A 23416-nucleotide genomic window follows, 5' to 3' on the forward strand; every position below is an offset into this window, starting at 1 on the left:
TCGCTTTTTTTTTAGTTTTTTTTAGCATAACAGTGATGCACATAAAAGATTCGGTCACGACCGAATACAATTTTCTTACTTTTTTATATTACTTACAACCCATGCCTTCGAGTCCAACAAAATCATTTAGTTATAAAATAAAAAATTGAACAGAAATAATTGCTTTTTCATAAAAATATAAATAAAAATTTATTTGCTGTCATCAAATCCATCAGGCAATTGTTGTTTTTTGCCGAAGCCATATTATATTGTCTTCATCACTGGACAAACTGCTTGATGAGATTATAATTCACCAGCCGCTATTTCTGAGTCATTTGTATGCAACTAAAAGATTTTATATAATTTTTCTTATTATTTATTTATTTACTTGATTTTCTTCGAAAACTTTTAATTTAGGAGTGTAAACTAAAAAATAATGTAAACATATATACAATCTCCCCACAACAGTTTTTGTCGACTTAGCCGCAAAGCGCTCTTTGTTCGCTCAGCTATATTGGCTTTTCATTGGTTCGTTGGTCTCATCGTTCGCCTATTGTTGGAACACTAAAATTGATGGATTTTTCTTGCATGATGGTGGTCAGGCGAAGTAGGAAAATCGATGATAATCGGATGAATTAGGAGAATGGAGAATAGTGTAAAACCGTTTCTCAAATATTTCCCTTTCTTTTTTTATGGCTGCCCGGTGAGGGGATGCTTTCTATGTGTTTAGGAAGAGAGGGGTGAAGAGACGGAGAATTGTTTCTGAACGTTCGACTTGAAAACGGAGGCATTAGGAACTACCACCGCTGGTAGGTTATTCTCAAAGCGGGCAGTACGCTTAAAACACGACGAGTCGTGGTGGTGTGTTATGCGATATGTACGTAACTTTAGAATTAATGGGTGGTAAAGGACCTTACCCACGATGGAGAAACGCCCTGGATGTACTTCAGAATAAAAACTAACTTTCACCATATCTTCGTCGACGGCGTGGCGCTGTGAATTTTTCACCATCATAGCCAGCAATACTTTAAAAACTACTTCCTCCATACTTTTTTTGGCGGATAAGTGATAGGTGTTCAAAGTGCGGCGCAAATCGAGTACAGCTTTTTTGTTTGACTAACTTGTTTTTTCTTTTTTGTTTGTCTTTTTGATTTTTCACGCACATATGTATGTTTTTTACATTAGCACATTATTAGGAAACCATGTGATGAGTGAATTATATTTGTTTAGCTTTTCCTTCAAATCTTAAACATATAAATGATGATAAATCACATGCGCGCGAGAAAAAAACAAAGAAGATGAAATTTGTAGCTAAAGACATTTGCTGTTGAGTAATGCTTTCTTAGAAATTATTTCACTTTAATTTACCCTCGGAAATATTTTGTCCATCCGCATCTTAGTAATTCAAATGATTTACTTTTAGATAAAATCTTTCCTTACCCTCGTCTTTTACAGTCCTCGCCTTTATTTGAGAGTTTTGCACTTTGCCTGTCACTGGGGCCAAGTCTCTAGTCGAGTCTTTTTAAACATAAATATTTTTAGTGAACACAAGATTCTCAATAGATCTGCCTCAATCCACTTATCACTTTTCCCATAGACAAAAATTGAAATAAAAGGCGAATCTGTTTTGTACATTGTAGCTTGAGATTAATTTTAGAAGCGCAGATGACTAGTTCAAACTTTTACGTTCTATAGCCACAAAGCTATCTATATAAATGTAAGTGAAAGCATTGAATTGGGCGACGGCTACTGATGACTGTTGAACACCCTACGGCACTTCGCTTAACACAGTTATTAGTGTTATTCATATAACGACGTTATAAAGTAACATGTCGATCAGTAAGTTCCAGGATTAAGACGTCAAGGCCGCCTCTAACAAAAATCCATATTGTTTTAGGAAAATTCCATTCCTTAGGAAAATCCTTGGTAAAAATTTCATATCATTTCTATCACGTGTTTCGAATAGTTTTTTGGGACCATAGCTTTATTATTTTCAAAGCAACTCGAGTTTCGTTTGTTGAGTTCACATATGAAAAGTTTTGCAACAATGCTTTTCCATCGAAAGTAACAATTTAGTGATTATTGCTTGCTGAATTCAAAATGTGACGTTCGAACCCTGATGGTAATCAATACAGTGGATGGCTAAGTGGCACCAGAACACATCCAGAAAATCCTGAAAATTGTTTTCAACAAATAAGAAGGAAAGTTCCGAGGGATGGCTGACGTCCTAAAAATATCGAAACCCGAGAAATTAAAAATTCTAGAGTAAGAAAGCTGTTCGCCTAATGTGCACCCACACTAAGACGACGTTCCATCGATTGATGCAATGGCAAAATTTGGATGAGTCGGACTTTGAATTGCTGCTCCAGTCATTGTATTCTCCAATGTTGTGTCTCAGCGACTAGTATATAGCAAATCCCGCAAAGGATTTGGATTAAATGATTATCTCTTCGCAGAGGATTTCAACCGTATTTTAAGGGTCTTGGGAAATGATTCTATAAAATTAAAATTGCAATCTTGGACAACGCGTTGGATTGATTGTATGACTTTTGCAGTAACACATATTTTCTCTTACTTCGTCATAGGAACTAATGGTCGATGTATTATTAAGTACTTGCGGCCCGTTATCGAGTTTGTGTTGGCGACCTCTTTGTTTTTTTTTTTGCAGCTTATAAAATGAAATAAAATGTGTGTTTTATTTAAATTTTATAAACATTTTCTGGTTGTTTGGCACGCTATGAAATGTTAAGCATTCTTCGACGTGAGTAACAGAAAAAAAAAAAAAAAATAAATAAATAATACAAAATTAAATAAATACAAAGCATTAGCCCAGATGCTCATCTCGTGATTAAAAAAAATTCTAAATTTAAAATTACGTTAAGAAAAAAAAACAAAAAAGTTTGTGAAAGAAAAGTTTTGCGTTAGAGCGTTGATCTTTTTCTTGCGTAATACGTATACATGTATATGATATTTTGTGTGTTTGCATACTTGTGCGTACGCACAGGTATTTTATAAGGAAAAAGTAATGCAAACTGTTTTTGCAAAACAAGAAGAAGAAGAAGATTCGCTATTCAGATATTTATATGCCTTACGTCAAAGATTTGTTTTTCGGTTCGTTTTATTATTGGCTTGTGTTTACCACAAGGATTAAGTGCGAATATTTCGCATTTTTGATGTTGTTTTCATTAAATGCTTTTACTAAGTGCCGATTAATTTTAGTAAAACGATTGATTTCCACAAAAGAACAAAATAATTCCGCCAAAGATGATGTATTTATTTGGGGCAAAGTAGATTTTTCTTCTGATTTCGTAAGAGTCTTATTCTAAGTAGCGAAGAATGGATATGTGCCATGGAAGCGTAATATTCCGAAAAGCTGACCATGTTACGTAGCTTACTTTCTTTCACCTGCTTATTCCTCTGCGTGTCCTTTCATTCGCTCGTCCTTTGGGTAGGTCATCTGTCCTTTCGCCCACCTTCCAGGTGGTTCGCTTCTTCTCCGATCCTCCTATGCCTGGATCCGCCTGTTCCTTCGTTCACCATTGTTCCGTTTTATCGTTCGTCCACCCTTCCGTTGGCCAGCAAGTTCATTTATTTGTCTGTTCGGTCATTGAGGAGGAGTCGTAATCCTTATACGCAATACTTGCAAATCAGAAAAAAAAAACAACTAAAAAATTTGTGAGAAAAAGGCGAAAGAGATAATTAATATCGAAGAACATCGAAGAACATTTTCAGGTTTTCTCTCTTCTGTACAACTTCGACTTACACATAAATTTTATTCTATGGCTAATGCATTATCTTTCCTTGGCACTTATGCAAAAGTTTGCGAAAAGGTTCTTCTGCTTCTTGAGGAATTAAATGTACTCCATCTCCTCGTCTGCTTTTGTCGGTTATATTGCATTCGTTTTCCATATAATAGAGAAACAAAGTTAACTTTTACTATAAAGTTGGCTTCATTTGCTTAATGGCAGCTATGAGTTATTTTGTTTATCTCAGTTTTTTTTAAATAATTTACGCAGTATTTTTCATTATGTGATTTCAAGTCTACGAAAAAGATTAAGAATTATGTTCTTTTTATTTATTTTTTTTTATATAAACATTGTCTTAACCATTTTTCATGATAAAGAGGAAAACAATGAATTTTATTTATATATTTATTCCACAAATATATATATATATAAATACGCATTTGTATATATTCAAAACGGTTCATTCACTTTGAAAGAGAATTATATTATATTTTATAAATATATGTAAATTTATTTACTTGCATATACACACTAGACACGACTGTATATAAATATATAAATTTTGAAATTCTTTGAATATTCTATGTAAGTGCTTTTTGTTTATTTGTCATATTTTTCAAACTTTGAAAAAGATTCTTATATTTTGCATGTATTTGTTACACGCTGATGTGTTTAAAATAAGTAAAAAAAAAAAAAAAAATGTATATATATATATATATATATATATATATATATATATATAAATATATAAATATATAAATATGTATAAATAAATTGTTTTCTAGAAATTTAAATCGATAGTCATTTGAAGGTTGAAGGAATTGCTTTATAATAAACGATCGAGTTCATTGTGTCAAATGCTTGATAGTTATTTCTGTAGGAAAGCAAAGTAATTAAGTTGAATAAATATAAAGCAAATGAAAAGCTTACTTTACTTTTGCCGGATATCCATTATATAGGAATGGAAAAAAGAAATTTAATACATTTTCATCCTTCGATGATAAAAAATCCCTATAGAGAGAGGTGTATTCATTTGCCGAAACGTTTGCAAGGTCCGGAACGAGGCTTCAGACATCCTATAAACCAGTATCAGATTTTCAATTGTTTTAAGCATGTCCGTCCGTCCGTCCGCCCGTCTGCCTAATGTCTTTTGACCGCAAAAACTAAGCTGTTGTCTTCAAATCTGCAAAATTATTTGAAAATGATGACACGCCTACAATGCAAGACATTTATCCTCATTTACATTTACTTTCGACGCATTACTCGTAAACTAAAAGAGAGACAGTGATCGACAAGAACAAAGATGAGCATTTAGAATACAACACGAGCTAAGAACAGCTTTGCTTTCGTTTCAAAGTTGGTACTGTCCAGAAGTCATATAAATCTGTCAATAGCGTCGCTGGGCTTTTTATTTGATTACCACAATTATTCAGAGAACACAGCAGACACAACGACAAAAAAATTTCTGTATATGCCGTGGTTAGTACATTCACACCGAAATGGAAAAATCAATTGCGCCCACCCATCCCATTATTATAGAATAAAAAAATGCAGTTTATTCCTTTTTTTTATTTTTAGGTCTTGTTAAGGTTAACAGTAACGGGTATCAAAGATTCGGTCGTAGCTAAATATAACATTCATAGTTGTGTGATTTAATCTTTTTCGTAGACTTTGCTATTCTATTTATTTTTATGTATTTTTTAGTATAGAAGGACTCTTATGCTTACTTTTTATTGCAATATATGTAATGGCTATTGAGTCGAACCGACAAACGTATAATTTTTCGTCAAATTTCAGTTCGATATGTACTGCAGGTATTAATGTATTAAATAAACTGGTTTTGACCAGTTGTCGCGATATATTGCGTTTAATTGTAAGCGTGACGTTGATAAGAAACGATTATGTAGGTAGAGAAGAGTCGAGAAGAAAGCAATTGTTAGGGTATTTTCAAAAATCGCAGAGAAAGTCTTTTTTTTACTTTTTCCAATGCTTTCTTTTTATTATCAATGGATTCTGGAATCTGAAATTTAGCTACGGATGTGTGTATGTATTAAATATTAAGTTTCTTTTGAATTGTTACGACTTTGAAGACAGAAAAACGTAGGGAGATGGATGTTGATGGGAGCGAAAAAGCTTGATTATCTTCAATTCAATTTAGTATCAAAAATTTATTCAAAGATTTAGAAAATTTAAACATTCAAGTCTCTATATGTTATGGAAGGATAACATTTACACATGTGTGTATGCATTTCAGGTTGGCAAGGATGAAATTTGTAACTTTATTTTTTTTGACCATTCAGTAAGGGGATGTCTTTTATATGCGCGGGCGCATTGGTGGTTAGGAAGGTACCGCAGACACTTCGGAATATTAATATTGCATTTAGGTCTAGTGTTACTACGACGCAACCAGTATTCAAACTGTTTTCCAAATGCCGTACAGAATACTTTAACCTTTCAAAAGAGTCTAGAATCAAAGGATCAATTGAAGGTCACCGTTTAGTCTGATGTGGTTGAATTTTCATTGAAGTTGGATGTTTGCTATTTAGTTATTTAGCTCATGTCAATAAAGTGAAAAAGTAGTTTTTTTATAAACATCATCGTTGACGATCCGATGTATATATATATATATATACTTATATATATGTATGTGAGGAATATAATAGATTATATATGATACAAATGAGTAAAAGCACTATAGTGTCCTGCGGTCCACCGCTAAGCACTCCCTAGAATTGTTCGCACGAATTGTTAAAGAGATGAGCCCGTGCAATGCACTAAAACTTAGGAGCTCCGTGAATAGATTAATTTAATGATGGTTCACAGAAAAACCGGAAGTAAAAACTAGTTCGTTGATAGGCAAAAGAAAATGCGTCCATTCAAGTTAGTAAAGATGCCAAAAGAAATCGGGGAACAATAAATGTAAATTTTCCGTTATGAAATTATCTTGTGCTTGCACTGTACCAAATTCCATCGAAACGTGCCAAAAACTGTACGATCTATAGGTGGGACACAAGGAATCAGATGGGTGGACGGACAGACAAGCTCAGAATTGCTTCCTCAGTCGATGAGTGTAGTAAGAGATGGCTCATCTCTAGTCCTTCTGGATGTTGCATACATCCGCACAAATTTAATATGCTCTTGTACCACAAGCGGTGTGGGGTATAAAACTTATGGTTATTGTTTTAAATTTTGTGTTGAAGAAATTGACCAAAATTTGGTAAATTTTTAAACGAATACTTTTAATTTTTGCAATAAAATGTTTTTTTTTTTTACCTTAACGTCCATTAAGAAATATAATCGCGCACTCCTATATATCAATTGCCCACCATATTTAACATAAATTTTATGTTGTTTTTTTATTTATTTTTTTTATCTTTCTTTTTTTTACTTATTTATTGTATTTTATTTTATCATATCATTAAACCGTTTCGCAAAAAAAAAATGAATAAATGAAAAAAAAACAAACTCACATTTACAAATCTGGTTATAAATTACAATTTAATTGATTCATACTTGAACATACATACATGATCCTTATAAAGAGACATATGCACATGAGTGCACATAAAAATATATAACCATATATACATACGTTGATATATATATATATATATATAGACGCATGTATATAAATATTCACGAAAATCACGAAAATAAAACAAACACAAAAAGCGACAATTTGTCTGCTGATACTTTCGTACAAAATGCTATAAAATTAAAAAGAAAAAAACAGAAAAAAAAAAAAAAATAAATGTGCACTTACATATACTGACATATATATATCTACGTGTAGATATGTGGTATATAAATGTTATATATATATATGGGTATATCTTTATATATATATATATATATATATATATATATGTGTATATATGTATATTGGTACTTCAGTATAATAAATAAATACATTTGCCTTAAGCAGAATCTCGAATACTCGAATACGGGTAAATGTAGAAAAGTTTCCCTGTTTGTTTGTCTTTTTATTGCGGGTTAAAAACGTGATTGTAATCATTCTTTTTGCCATGATTTAATAATCATTTATATTAATATTTATGTTTATAAAATATGTACGCACGCGTATGATATCTTATACCCTTCACAGGTACTGGCCGTTTTTTTTTTCGTTTTTAACGCTTTAGCTGAGCGCCTTGAGGCCCTATCAAATATATACATTTCTGATTAGTATAAAATTTGAAGTCGAATTAGGCTTGTCCATCTGTCATATGCAACGACTCAAGTAAACATTCGTTTTATGTTGGTGTATGTGCGCGCAGATTAAGAACGATTAGCTCAACACCATGCCATCATTCAAATGTAATATAAACAAAGAAATTATGCCTTGCGCGTAAAAGAAAACATATGAAATATAAGAGAATAATGTTACAACTAACATCAAGTCGATCTACTTTAAGTTTTCCATACCCTTGTGTAAAGGTTGTCAATTTAAGGCAAAAATATCGAGCATTCAAGCGGTACTCTGTCTGCTCATACAAACTCAACCCTTTTTTTACACGGTAGATGCGTTCCTTAGAAATCCGTGCCAAGAGCAAATCGTGTAAGAAAGTACACACAACGTATGGTAAATTTGGGAATATGTTCCACAACTTTAAAAAATCGTGTAAGATGAAACAGCCCTAAATGCTTTCCCAAAAAACCGTGCAAAAGAAGTCATAATGATATCCACATTATCTATTTATAAATCAAAAACCCTCTTCATATTTCTACAAAAAAACAAATTAAACTTAGTATACAATGAATAGTCAATCGATAGGTACATACAACATACATAAATTGAAAGTGGGGTGAAAGTGAATTTCTCAACTATTTATTATCGCTTTCAGCGAACAGTGATGTGAAATTTGCTTTGAATTCGTACGATAAATAAAAAAATTTTTTTCTTTTACAGGTTGTTCTATTCAGGTCCTTTCAATAGGTGTTCGATAAAATTTTTGCAATCTCAATTTTTCCTTATGTTACCTAAAGTTTACTTAGGTCGTGGCTATAGTGAATGCTCAGTCGATAAAGGCATAAGGCTTGTTGATTGGCCACACATATACTAGGTTGCGGCCATCACCTCTCTTCCATGACTTCTTTCCGACCCTTCAGCATGTTGCACGCATAAGACACATCCCCTGAATGACTGATGATTATATTTAAACAAATTTTATTTTTCAACTCCCACATTAGTGTGTCTATTTCTATGCTTGATCAGTGAGTGTATTTGTTTTTGAAACACCTCGAAGGGATTTCAGATAATCTACAATATAATATAAGACACTTCTGAAGCCATCTAGGCCTGTTCACGCTTACACCTGTCCTGTCCTGATATGTTTTCTCGCGCTAGCAAAAGTTAAGATAACAGTTTCAAATTGCTAACGTTGATCGGTTATCGGTTAAAAAAACACGTCTACAGATCAACATAAACGGAGAGCTCCATCTATCATTCGCTTGCTTTTAAAAGCAAAACAAATCCAAGTTTTTATTTATGACTATTATCCTTATTCACACAATACAACAGATAAAGCGATAAAAATGTCCGTATATTCTGTGGGTGAGGATTGCTCTTATGCACCCTATACTGCAGAGTATCGACATTTAATTCTTTTTATTAGCAGGCATTACTTCTTCCGCTCAACGCCGACTTATTGTTTGTATGACGATATATAGGTAAGCTGAGAGGTAGGAACCTGATTGGTCAGTTAATTCATTTTGCTCTAAAATAAAAGCCTTTTTGACCGTAAAAAAACCGATCAAACTAATTTTTACTTCGCCGTTAGTTCCCTTCTTCTGTTTGTCAGCACAAAGTTGGCCAAACTTCATGCATTTACAGTGAAAGCTTCTTATTCGCGGTTTCACTATTCGCGGATGAAAAAAATGCGACCAATTCCCATATTCGCGGCTATAAATTTCTTTATTCGCGGGTTTTGAGAATGTAAACAAACAGAATGAAAGGAACCTTATTAGTCAATGAGTAAAGTATTTTTGCGAAAATCCCAAATCTAGTTCATTTCAGCTAAGTAATTTCCCCAAATAACAAATTGCCTAAAGAGGGAAAAACTGAATGCACATTCGCATTCAATTAAATTGATTTTTTTATATATTTGATTTTTTTTTATTTTATCACCTAGGAACGTATCCCCTATAATCCCATATAAATTATCATTCCGTATTCACGGTTTCTGTATTCGCGGCATTTTTATGGAACGTATCCCCCGCGAATAAGGAGCTTTTACTGTATTTGCCAAACTGATATGGAAATCAGAATGATTTGCTTAAGCAATGTGCTTACGATATCGTCTGAACGGGACTCAGGCAATATGGGTAAATCGTACCATGTTGTTAGTCGTAATTTATAACCTTTGGGAAATGTGTTTGTTAAATTGAATCGAAATGCTTATCAAAATTCAATAAGAAATCGTTCCAATCGTCCTATGAAAACATCAACATGAATTGACATACAACCATACCACCAGTTAATATTATACTTACGATAATAGATACGCGTTTTTCTTGCTTTTCCAATACACTTTTTATCTTATATTTTATTAATCACCCAGATTAAATTCAATGTAGGGTTCATATCGCATTATTTTTAAAATATGACAACGTAGACGATAGCTGTCAATATCTTCTCTGTTTATGTTGGCATACACTTCAGTGTTTGTATTGGCGATCGATGTATATTTGCATTTATTCTTCTTAGGCCAAAAAAAAAGGAAAAAACTATAATTCATGTGATATAGAATTCGGCTTCCGTGCGCACTTCTCTCGATCGATTATTTAATGAAAAGTGTAATGAATGAAGGGAGAGAGTTCTAACAGCTCATGCGTTCTCATATAGTAACTGTGAATACTGGTATTAGGCTTACTTAACATCAATTTATAAGACCACATAGTTCACGTTCGGCTGTACTTCGGTAATAAGGTACAAAAAGCTAAAACGTTGCTGTCCTTTTCAAGGTCAGAGCTAGGCTAAGATATTGCTAGGTGAACACTTTTGCTTTGCAAAGACGGTTTCGACTGGACGAGTTTTTCGAGTGAATGAAATCTTCTTAACGAAATTGCATGTAGATAATGTCATTTCTCTCCTCCGTATACCTTATGTCTTTTGAATAGTGTTTTTTTAAGAACTATTGTGTTAATATATAGTTACATATACTACATCTTACAAGGCCAGAACTACGGAGCTGACAAAGAAGGGTTAGAGCATGCTTTGCTTTGGGAGACCTGAACCTAAATAAAAATAAACGAGTTGACCGAATGGTTTTTTGCGGTGTTTGCGTTCTTTGCTGGCTTCTCCTCAAGTTGTATCCGACTCACAAAAACTAGCAGAGATGTTACCATGCTCCAGAATAGATTTAATTACCGCCTTTCTCTTCAAATCATGCATTTTTATATACCACAAATAAAAGAAATTTATACTTTTGCTTTAGCAGGTGGGGTTTCGTATACGTTTAGTGTACCCCGATCTACATCGGATGGACCAGACTGGTCTTAGATACATTTGGAGACTCCTCCTGGGTTTATTTTAGAGTCATCCGAGGATTATTAGAGAACTAGTACGAACGGCACTATCATCCACGACGCACTCTCAATCGAAAAGGAAAATGGAAAAAAGGTTCAAGTCTTTTCTTCTAAGGCCAAATACCGTCATGATGCATTTTGCGCCCTTTTTTTATGGCACAAGGACTCATCAGGTTTGTGGGTATGTATGCAACGCACAGAATGACTTTGAATAAGTCTAGCCTTAATCGTACCGATCGATTCGGACTCAAATTTTAAATCCTAATAAATAAACTTATCTATTAGTCTGTTAGTCCGCCTTGTTTTCTTGTGCTGGACCTACAGCTCTAAATTTTCGAGATATTTTAATGAAATCTGGTACACCGATAGGCTTTCGCCCAGGAACGAACCCTATCGAAAAAGGTTCAAACTTGATCACTGGATATACGAATAGCTGTAGGATGCTGTAGGGTATTTAATGTTAGTCCGTCACCCACTATAGCGATTGTACCGCTTTTCTACTCAACTTTTTACAGATTCACAAAAAATTTCTTATAAAGACTGTTGCAACTTGCTCGGCTGTTCAATTTGTTCTCAAACTAGGCATTCATACACATGGTGGCCTACTCCTAACAACGCAGTCGAGCAATATGCAGTGTAACAACTAAAGCTAAATTTTTTTTTTAAAAACTTCTTCGCAAATGTAATTACCCGAGCTGTTCTTCTGCTTACATTCGCTTCTTAATTCAATTTACAAATTTATTATGGCTTTCGTGTAACTGCTGCTTCTTCATTTAGATCTAAAAATTTTTCTTATTATCGTTTATGTACTTAATAGATAAACATTTTAATGCCGACATAATTCTTCGAATTATTTTGATTTCTTGTGCCGCGAGTCCCTACTTAATTTATTTTACTCTAGTGCTGTGTATGTGTTGGTATAATTCTTCGAATTAATTGTTATTTATTATTGTTATTATTATTCTTATGGATGGGTAGGCTCGACAAAAGAGAAAACAATATTAATAACACTTTTATTCTGACCTCTGCGTTTTTCAAATTCGTCTCCATTCTTGGTAAAATCATAGCTGTATGTTGTATGGCAAGTCGATGACTCCATTCATTTCGATGTATTTTACTTTCACTTATTTTTGATTTATTTAAACAATAACAATAACAACAACCAGTAGCAAAATTTGTTGCATCCAAAAAAAGAAAAAATAGTCATCTGTTGCAAATATTTTTAATAAAAATCTAAATTTATTATTGTGTGTGTGCCTTGGTTTTCCTATCATTTTTTCTTCTTTTTATTTTTTTTTTTTTTTTGTAGTTAAAGTGCATATACGTACGGATCATTAACGTTAGCAATATTATCATTATCATCGTAATTAGTTACCGCATTATCGTCATCATCATTATCATTATCGTTAACAAACCAAGAAAATAAGAACCAAACAGAAAAACAACTTCTTCACAACATTAGCCGCACAGATGTGCGTGTTTACACAATACACCAACAACAACTAACATCAATTTTGTTGTTGTCTTTTTATTTTTTGCTTTTTTTTTTTTCTTTTTTTTTGATAAAACAACAAAATAACACTTTAAGGCCGTTTTGTGTTGTTGCTGTATTTATTTTATAGCTTCAATTTGCGGTGACAACATTTAGCATCTGCTGCCAACAAACCAGATTTGTTGTTTTTTTTCTTTTTTTTTTATCATTATTTGGCGTTATTTGTGTTGTTGTACTTTATAAGTTGGTTTAACTTATTATTATTGTTGTTATTGTTGTTGCGCAAATGTTTTGTTTTGTTTTTGTTCATTTCGTTGCATTTCGTTTAGTTTGTTTTTGTAATTAAATGTTTCAATTGCATCAGTTTTAAGTAAATTTGTTAAATCTTGAAACGCGCAAAGATACATTATACGTAAGTAAATTCATACATGTTGAACGCAGCATACATGCGTATAAATGTTTTCAACTTATACGACATTTGTTAGGTTCATATGTAGCGATATATATATATATACATATATATATATATATGCATGCATGCTTATATGTATGCATGTATGTATGTATGTATGTATGTATGTATGTATATATGTATGGGTAGCAAGCAAGTGCGTCAAGTGTTAAAATAGCAATAAAAGAACGAGTAAGCAAAGAAAACGAAAATCTCAAATATTCTGCCGCTTATGCACAACAAAAACAACAACAACAATAACAATGGCATGTACAGACATTCGTACACGTACATGCATTTATATACACATACAATGATATGCAGTCGCATACATCAATTACACAATATTTCAATTGATTTGCATGTGGTTACGTTTGTACTGCTCTTCTACTGCACCATCTATAACCGCATTTTCGCCGGCCAGCCACAAATACACATACGCACGCGCATACACACACACATACACATATATATATATATATATATATACACATATGCACATATATCTCCAATTTGCATATATTTACATTACTGACTCAAACTAAACGTTCCACTAAATGTACCATTTGCCGTATAATTCTTGTTGTCGTTGTTGTTGTTGTTGTTCATCTATTTATCTGAATCTTCTGCATAACATCGTGAGTTGTGTTTTGTTTTATTTATTTTTTTATTTTTTTTTTTTTAATGTATTTTTTTTTTATGAATTCATATGTGTAAGTAAAAATACATATGTGTAAGAGCGCTACCGCACACAACACAACTGTCTTTCAAACAGCCTGCCTAATCAGTGTGGGAACTTTTCATGCTTTTTTTCGGTGCTTTTTGTGCTGAAAATCATTTCATACATTCATTCTGAACATACACGTCGTTCAGATCGGTTCAGTTTCATACATTTATTTGCTCGCTCTTATAAAAAGAAATTTTTTTCAAAAAACTTTTTTCATTCGTTAAAAAAAAAAAAAAAAAAAAAAAATTCAAAAATAAAAATTGTTTTCAAACGTGTGGGTGACGTTTTACGGCACATTTGTTTTTTTGTTTTTTTTTCTTTTCTTTCTCTAAATATATTTTCGCGTTCAAAGCTCTTTGTGGTGGCGCGTGTGTGTCTAGAGATATTTAACTGACTTTTTTAAATTACTATGAAATTAGATTTGTTTCATATGTCGTTTTTTTACACAATCAAAAAAAAAAAAACAGAATGAAATAATAATTTTAAAAAAGAATAGAGTTTTATTAAAATAAAATTGTAAGTATTTTCTTATATGAAAAATTAAACAATTATTGCACATAAAAAATATTATTAAGAAATTTATGATTAAATTTTTTATTTAAAAACGAACAAATTCTTTTTTTTTTTGGTTTAATTTTACAAACATCAAAAGACAATCAAAAGCGTTAAAATCCGGAGTATTAAGGACTAAAGGGCTTCCTAAACAGAGTAAAACTTAGCTAAGCTAAGCGTAATCACTAAAGGACATCCTAACCAAAGCAAATCACGTTACTTAAGCGTTTTGAATAAAGTCACATTGCAGCAGCAAAATAAAATCCTTACGCAAAGGCATTGACTAAATACAAAATTGTTAACAGAATTCGTTTTCTTTTCTGGCTTTCAGGGCAAAGAGATTTTAATAAGGGAACGATATGTTTCTCCTGTCGTAAGGATATGCAAAAATTTTAAAAATATTTTCATTAAATATATTATCAGTTCTTAAGCCTATGAATAATTGTGGGCTGTGCGTGAGTAGTGCGATCGGAAATATTTCAACGGTGCTTGTAAATGATTTTAACAGATTTTTGAGCAAAGCATTTTGTCGATGGCAACTTAGGTAACCTAGGAAATGCTTGCAGTTGCAGTTGAGTTGAGTTACTGAGAGTCATTCGCGTTAGGAATACTTATAGATTGAAGTGAATGGTATTGCATTACTCTGTTATAACCTATGTCAACTTACCGTAGCCTATAGGCAGATGGACACACAGGATGATGGGCATAAGTCTGCAGTGTTCAAGAGTTTATAAATTTATTAAAGTCTCGAACTCATATTTCTTGTCTCTAACTCATATATATATATGTACTGTCATATATATACATATATCTCTTACATACATACATAAATCTCTTAAAGAAGCGCTTGAGGAATTATTTCACCTGACAGAACATATTCAACTCCAAACTTTTAGTCCTTAACATACGATTTTTATCGGTCTCCTTAAATTTCCAGTGCCCTCCGGTACCGCTTAAATATGATAATCAAACGGCAAAGGCAAAAATATTCCATTTTCCATTCTGTCGATTAAAAGTTTTTCTTTTTTTTTTTTCCTCCTCTAAGCAGACATAAATATATTATTGTGGGAAAAGGCCGACGCTGCTCAACCTCGGCTTCTTTTACTTCCATGAAAAAAACACTGAAAACTCTACTTGAACTGATATGATCCAAGTTTGACGAGATTAATTTTCTTAATAAATATTTTACTGTTTTGCTCTGTAGCCAATTAGGAGAGAAGTAATTGCAAGAATTTGGCCCTAGTATTGCAGTTAACCAAATCTGCTCCACCTTTCTGCAATTGTAGCCAAAATATTACACTTAAATATTTGCTTTGTGAATGTGAAAATCTCTCTAGCACTCGAAGATGTGCTTCCATCGGGTTTAACTTAAAAAAAAAAAGGCAATAATCTTAGTTCCTAATGCTCAGCCTAGTGTTTAGTCCTAGACTTTATGCCTTTGGCTTATATATATCCATAATCATATTGTTCATCCATTTTCATTATGGAATACTAAAAAGCAGACTCTCTTCCTTTATGAAGACTTACTTCATCACAGCTCTTCCACGGGAACGGGACGTATATTTTAAATTATTGTTTAAGGGCAATTCTTATCACAATATATTATAAACTAAATGTTTTTATATTTATATTATGTAAGGATTTACTTTTCATGAGAACCCTTAAATGGAATGACGGACAAAAAAAGTAGACCTACTATGTAGCCTAAATTTGGTGTAGTTAATTTATTTTGTGATATCATTACAATGGATTAGCTTACGCTATGAAATATTAGTAGTTAGTCCGTGTTGTCGTACGAAGGCTTCCCTTTCATGGGAGCCCCAATAAATAAACGTATTTGGTATATTTAATTTTAATGGAAAATTCCCAATGTGGATCACTTGGCACTACGAAATGAAGACGTTGCTGTCATATCAATCCTTTTATGGAATGAAGATACAAAAAATAGATCTATGTAGAACAAATTTCCCATTATGGGGAGCCGTTGCAAAAAACAGTAACCGACCGATCTAGAACTTTCACATCAATTTAGATTTCAAATTCATTTGAAAATTAGGCGTTAAATTGCATCCTTTGCCGACAAAGCCCATCCTTGGGTTAACATACATCATCCGTATGCCAGATTTTGCTAAATTCTGTCACAAATTTTGAACTACAGATTAAGCAGAATATATAAGATAGATGAGACTGTTGCCTGGGCGGACGGACAGACAGACAGACAGACAAGCTTAAATCCTTATAATGAAAAATGAGCGAATTCTTCTCGATGTTACAAACATCCGTCCAAGCTTAATACACTCTGTAATAAAAGAGTTGCAAGATAAATGTTAGTAGTAGCGTAAATGTATTAATTATATATATATTGATAAACATAGACTAACGGTCAAAATGCTTACTAACGATTTGTAACAAAAATCAAAACAAAAGCAAAAACAAAAGCCTTCCAGCACAAGCGTACATTCACGTGAAACATACATTTTTCTTTGAATACGAGTTTCTAAAAACTTCTTTAAAGATATTTTTTCTTCTAGAGATGATTAAATTTCAAATTTTATTGTTAGTAATAAAAATTTTTTATAAAAAATTGTTTAGGGCACGAATCGCAAAGCATAGGTTACAGTTGTACATTGTCTACATTTGCCATGATTGGAATCAATCGCGATTTATGGTGATTTCTCTATCAGTTAGCATTTGCTGGTTTGAGAGAAGCGAGAGCTAAACATTGCTCTTTCGTGTTTTCTTTCTTTTTTTTTTTTTTTTTTTTTTTTCAAAAGAACTGCTGACGACCAGCCAGTCTTTGGTGCTTCTTTTTTTTTTTTATCTATCTTCAAAAGTTATATTCAAAAATGGATGCGATTCGATTGCAATACATTTTCGTTAGCACTTACTTGTTAAAGTTAATGTTTGCTATTCCTACCGGAATTGCACAAGACGCACTATGCAATTGGGAAATCACTCATCGAAATATTAAAAGAAATTGTGATAAGTTACCATCGGTCACGACGACGCCAAGAACTTAAATAATCGAAATTAATCGAAATCAACCTAAGAAAACTGTGTAAGGTGTAAGAAGAAGCCTTTCTTTCGGAGCCCGCACATGATTTGAGCAAAAATAATTTACCGAATTTGTATCAGCCAACCTCTATGTGGGAAAATTAAAGAGATCTAGGAGCATCTCTTAAGAGGCAAACAGTAATGTGGAAGGAGGATAATCCACGCACTATAACTGAACGAAGATAACACAATTTGCTGCATACTTCCACCGACAAATATATATACGCACATACAAGTATACTATAATGTTGCTGGAAATAAGGAGGAAGCGTACAAAACAAACCACTGGCAGCAGGCAATGTCTAACTGACTATATCAGGCAATCATAGCGATTGCAAGTAGTAAAGCTCTGTAGTAAAATGCTCTGAATTTATTAACAGAAAGTGCTGAGCTCGTTTGATAATATTACCTTTAAGCGATCCCTTAAAAATTCAAATAACTTGGCCAGGACTCTAAAGCAGGCATTACTCTATTTGTTCGCACATAGCACTCTGTTTTCACTTCCGGCTCAGCTGTGCAGCTATCAAATGTGAAATGTGATGCGTAAACTGGTGCAGAATTTCGCATTTTTAACAATAGCTGGATCTTGTTCTGGCTGTCGCGGCGATATGAGACTTAAAATTGATGCGTTTACGAAAAAAGTTGCCTAGCCCTGCTCTGAAGCAAACATCGTATAGACCAATGCCATCTGTAGAATCCAAGACTTAGACGATTTGAAGCCATTCTCCTAATGGATGAATAATTCCTACAATGTTGTCATGTTTCGGGTATCGGGAAAAACTTTCAAAATTGTTATTGACAGAAAGGATACACTACTGTGAACAAAAAGTAATGAGACTGCATTTTTTTAAAATACCCGCTCTATGATATTAATGTGGGTTGGTAGTGAACGGTTGACATAAATTTCGAGATACACGCCTGATTGAGTTAGTAATAGCAGCGTTTGTTTTTTCTTCAGACAATCTTCCTGCAACGAGTTTTTTTGTTCTTGATTCATCCTTTCCTTGATTCTTAAGCTATTTCCAGATCATAAGCATAAATTCAAGTTTCGTAGCTAATAATTATACATTTGAGATTATGATCGCTTGTAGAAAGCATTTATTTTCGCATCCCAACACCACATTATTATTATTATGCCAAACAAGTTCGAAACTATTAAAAAGAAGAGGAGAAAACACCTGAGACAAGGACAAATCATCCTTCAAATTAATTGGTATTGATCCTTTTTGTATACCAGCAGTGCCAACAATATCTAAAAGATCTCTTTAAGTTAATTGGCGTTTGAAAAGTGCAAACTCTTTGACTTTGTTGATATTTGTAACGCAGATTCTTAATGTCTGTCCAAGCTGTCTGTTGAAAGAACTTCATTGGAAGCGATTTGAAAGAAATCGTCTTAGGGATCTAACATTTTTCGAGTCATTTTGTGCTGAAACACTTGAAAGCTGATAAGTAGAAGTCAAAAGATACTTTAGATAGTAAGTGTCCCTTAAGTATTGCGACCACACGCAACAGAAGTCGTGTTAGCAAGTTATTAAATTTCGTCATGGAACAGAAAGTTATTAAGACGCTAGGGTATCCGTAGGATTTTCCATCTTCGCTTATTAACTTGAAAAGATGGATCTAAGCATAATTGAGTTTCTCAACCACAGTTCAGCAATCATAACGGCAATAAAGTGAGGGAAATAAGATAAGATATTATTTATATATGAAATTAAACAAAAAAAAAAAAAAATAAATAAATAAAAATAAATAAATAAAAGAAAAAAAATTTTATCAGATATAATGCAGAAAATGATTGCGCCAGTGTGAAGCCTTTGTTCATCATAAAACTTTTATATGCGAGCGAATGCACGAACGAATGTACTTTAATCTAAACAACGGCACTTGGCAACAGGCCAAAAAGTCAATTATTATAACTTAATATAATTTTGCATTTATGTATTTACTGTAAGCGAAACACGTACACGGCGCATTTGAATACTAATAATTTAATTAATTGATTAAATTTTTTATATAATTATAATATTATTTTTATTTTTTTTTACATACACACGCACCCACATAAACATATATATATATATATATATATATATTTTTTTTTTTTTATATTTTTTTTGCATTTTATTTCTGGTATCTACTGTAGGACTACTACGTCACAGCCCACGTATACTAATTAATCCCTTCGAATTGAGAAAACCTTTCGAAACTAAATAATAAATAACCCTTCAGGAAGCTTAATTCCAGTTAAGGGCACTTAAAGGTCTTCGCTTGCAGCAACACAAGCAAACAAAAAAAAAAACACTTGAAATTTGAAGTGAAAATAAGAAATAAATAAAAAAATAAATAAAAAACAAATAAATACAAAATATATAGAAAAGCGCCTGCCATCGCCACCTCTTGCTCTCCTTGCTTGCTTGTTCTCTTCCTTGTTGCCCCTCTGCCCCGGATACGGAGTTCTTAAACTTACAACTTGTGGAAAATACAAATGATTACAAGTAAAATTCAACAAATTTATAACGAAAATTCGACTACAACGATTGCTAGTAGCGGTAGCAGCAACAGCTTCCACTTTTATAATAACAACAATAATAGCAATAATAAGAATAATAATAATAATAATAATAAAAGGAAAGGCGTACAATTGCGAACGCAATCATTTGCAACAGGCCAGCAGCAAAAGCAAAACCAATTGCAACAGCGACGACAACAACAACAGCAACGACAACAAGAAGACTGGCAACAGCACCAAGAACAACGTCAAAGGCATATCAAAATAAAACGTGAAACCTATACATACAAACGTTTAAATCACGAGCCAACAATAACAGTAACAGTAATAGCAAAAACGTTAAGAACAAGCGATAGAATAATCATTACGAGCGTTTGCTAGTTCGATTCCCAAAGGCGCATAAAGCTCGGGACTTGAAAATGTCAAATTTGAGTCGCTATAACGAAAAGTGACGCTGACAGCTAACAAGTTAAAAACAGTCAAAGACTTGGTGAAAAATTTATCGTAATCGTCGCTTACCTTACCTTACGAGACAAGCAGCGGCGCCGCAGCCATAATAACAAAATCCAAAGCGTACAAGAGCTACAGAAAGCTACAGAAAAACTCTTTGGCCAAGGAAAATAAAACACCAAAAAAAAAAAAAAAAAAAACTAAATAAATAAAAATAATACAACAAAAAAAAAAAAAGAAAAAAAAAGGTTTTGAACCGGTTAAAGTGGTAGTAGTCAAGTTGTAAGCCAGCAATTATTACACATTGTTGTTGTAATATAGCAATCTAGTGAAATTTACTTGAAAGTCAGAAAACTTCTAATACCGAGTTTAGACGTGAAACGTATTAGTGTGTGGGTTTGCTTTACGCGAACCATTTAAACTGTGTCCCACTTTGTAAGAAAAGAAAAGGAGCAAACAAACAAACAAACAAATAAACGAATAAAAAAAAAAAATAATAAAAAAAAATAAAAAAAAAAAACAAAAACAAAAGAAAAAACTTAAAACTTAAACAGAAAATTGGAAAGAGAAAAATAGTTACTTACAAGCCTTAAATCGCTTTGATTAACTTGACGTAGCAGTCATAGTTGTTGTTCCAGTGACCACTGACAGCATATATTAAACATTTTGTTTTCTTTCGTTGTTATCTATCGACTGACTTGAAAACCACTCACAACAAACAGGTTCGTGTAACATATCGAGTCGACCCGTGGCAGCACCAACCATACCTTTGCTTTTGGTAATAGTAGTAATCTAACTGCTGCAACCATTAGAGAGCCCGTTTTTGTGTGTGCGTGCTTTTCACTGTGCCTGTATTTGTGTGTTGTTTGAAAACAAACAAAAACAAAAAAAAAAAAATAAAAAAAAACAAAAAAAAACAAAGAAAACAAAAAAGAAAAAGCGGGCTTCAGACTTCAACAGAAGACGAAGAAGACGACGAAAAAGGAGAAGCAACAGAAGAAGCAGAAGAAATATAGATAAATTGAATTTATCAACAACAAATGTTTTCAATGGTTGATTATTACGCAGATATGGGACAAATCGGTCAAGAAGTGAGTATAAACATTATTTTTTATGTTTTATTAATGCGCATTTCACATACACTGGCATCCGTAGAAAATCCTATAACTATAACGCAAATACATGCATTTTCCGACATTTAATTAATATCTTTAGAGCAAAAAAAAAAAATATATATATATATATATATATATATATATATATATATTAAAACTTTCATATAAAAAAGAGGAGTTGTTCGCGCATTCACTGATTTACACATAAATCATCAATTTTTAGTATATCGACCTTATACCATTAATAAATGAAATATTTTTTATTTTTATATTTTTATTTTAAATTTCGCTATAATTAAGAAAATCTCAGTAGTTACAAAAGTTTTGATGGGAAAAGTAATTCTATTAACTACAAATTTTTTTTTTTGCTTTATGCACTTTTAACGGCAACAACAATTTGAATTGAAAAAATACTGAATTGAAGTTGAATTGAAATTGAAATGAATTGAAACGAATTAGAGAACAAACAGAAACATTATGACGGGCTACGCCACCTGCTTTAAATACCCGACAATTATTTATGCAATGACTTTTCGAATTAAGGTTTTGTATGAGAAACGATTGAAAAAGTCGTCCGAGCCGATCTATTTTCGATAGCCTCCAGATAAGCTTTAGAATCAATTTCTGAATCGATCGGTGTAAAAAAAGATGGTTCTATCTCAAGTCCTTCTGAGCGCAGTATACATCCGCACAAACTTAATATACCCTTGTCCCACAAGCGACGTAGGATATAGTAAAAAGTTATTTCAAATTTTGCGGCCTTTAAGTTGATAAAACATGCCCGACATGCCATAAAACATGTCAGACAGACGGACATATAAGTAACAGACTCACCTTCTGAATCGAGCTGTGTAATAACACGTTGCTTTACCTTAAATCCTTTCCCTACCTTAGTCTCTTTCTTAATCGATCGGTATAATAAAATGTCGGTTTATCTCAACTCCTCTTGAGTATCACATACGACCCCACACAATAGCGGAAATGGTGCAGAGTGTAATAAAAAATTATTTTAAAAATTGCGGCTTGTAGAGGGACAGCCGGACAAATAAGTTTCGATCGATATAATAAAATGTGGCTCTATCTCATGTTCCCCAAGATGCAGCATACATCCTCACAAACTTAATATGCCTTTGCAGTACAAGTGATGTAGGGTGCAATAAAGCGAATGGATTAGATTAGATTATGGACATGAATGGAATTGTTCACGGAATTAGGCTCTACTTAACTTTACAAATCGGTCAGTAATTTCCGTTACTGACACATGTACAAGTGTCGTAACTAACAAAAAATTCGTATTAGTTTTAGAAAGTGTCAAACCTCACCTGTGGTATCGGAATTTCATCATCCGGGAGACATAATTGACAGAGCGTTATTTTAAACAAACGGGAGAAGCTATTATTACTTTCCGTGTCATAAAATATCGAGGAAATAAAATAATTCGATTATTGCCCGCACGTTTGTAACTCAAACTCTGTATATCATATCTGTTAGCAGGGATTGGGACTGACAGATAGAAGTCATATTTAGCAACAAAAAAAGCTATATAATCTTTAGAACGCGCCTTAAAAACTCAAATCGATGCCTATCAAAGTTTCGTGTATTTCGATCACTTGTTTACAAGTTGCGAGTGGTTTTAGTGACGCTACGTTTGCTATATTTAAAGCCATGAAAAAATCCAAATTTGCTGATTAAACATTTTTCTTGAGAGCACAAAATTCGAGATCTTTGTTGTTTTTGACTTTCAATACGCGACTGATTACCGCTATCAGATGTCCAAGCTGTAAAAACTTAATGATACAACCTTAGAGGTAGCG

At 32.8% G+C, this 23416-nt stretch overlaps 2 protein-coding genes across 5 annotated transcripts in view; both read left to right on the forward strand.

Annotated features, from left to right (window-relative positions):
- The window catches only part of LOC119635701 (GATA zinc finger domain-containing protein 5), a 46227-nt gene extending 25540 nt beyond the window's left edge, over window positions 1-20687 (forward strand). For 2 of the 4 annotated variants that reach the window (XM_038030666.1, XM_038030669.1), the window contains one exon: window positions 19672-20687. In XM_038030666.1, coding sequence (XP_037886594.1) covers window positions 20014-20418 — 405 coding nt within the window. In that variant the 5' untranslated portion in view covers window positions 19672-20013 and the 3' untranslated portion in view covers window positions 20419-20687. Of the gene's footprint in view, window positions 1-11410; window positions 11434-14036; window positions 14439-19671 lie in introns of those variants that run through there. The other 2 variants (XM_038030667.1, XM_038030668.1) reach the window with 2 other exon arrangements.
- A 301-nt stretch (window positions 20688-20988) lies between these two features.
- The window catches only part of LOC119635699 (sestrin homolog), a 48495-nt gene continuing 46067 nt past the window's right edge, over window positions 20989-23416 (forward strand). The window contains exon 1 of the mRNA XM_038030664.1: window positions 20989-21578. Coding sequence (XP_037886592.1) covers window positions 21528-21578 — 51 coding nt within the window. The 5' untranslated portion in view covers window positions 20989-21527. The remainder of the gene's footprint in view (window positions 21579-23416) is intronic.

The sequence above is a fragment of the Glossina fuscipes genome, unplaced genomic scaffold, assembly GCF_014805625.2.
Source record: "Glossina fuscipes isolate IAEA_lab_2018 unplaced genomic scaffold, Yale_Gfus_2 27, whole genome shotgun sequence".
Classification (NCBI taxonomy): domain Eukaryota; kingdom Metazoa; phylum Arthropoda; class Insecta; order Diptera; family Glossinidae; genus Glossina; species Glossina fuscipes.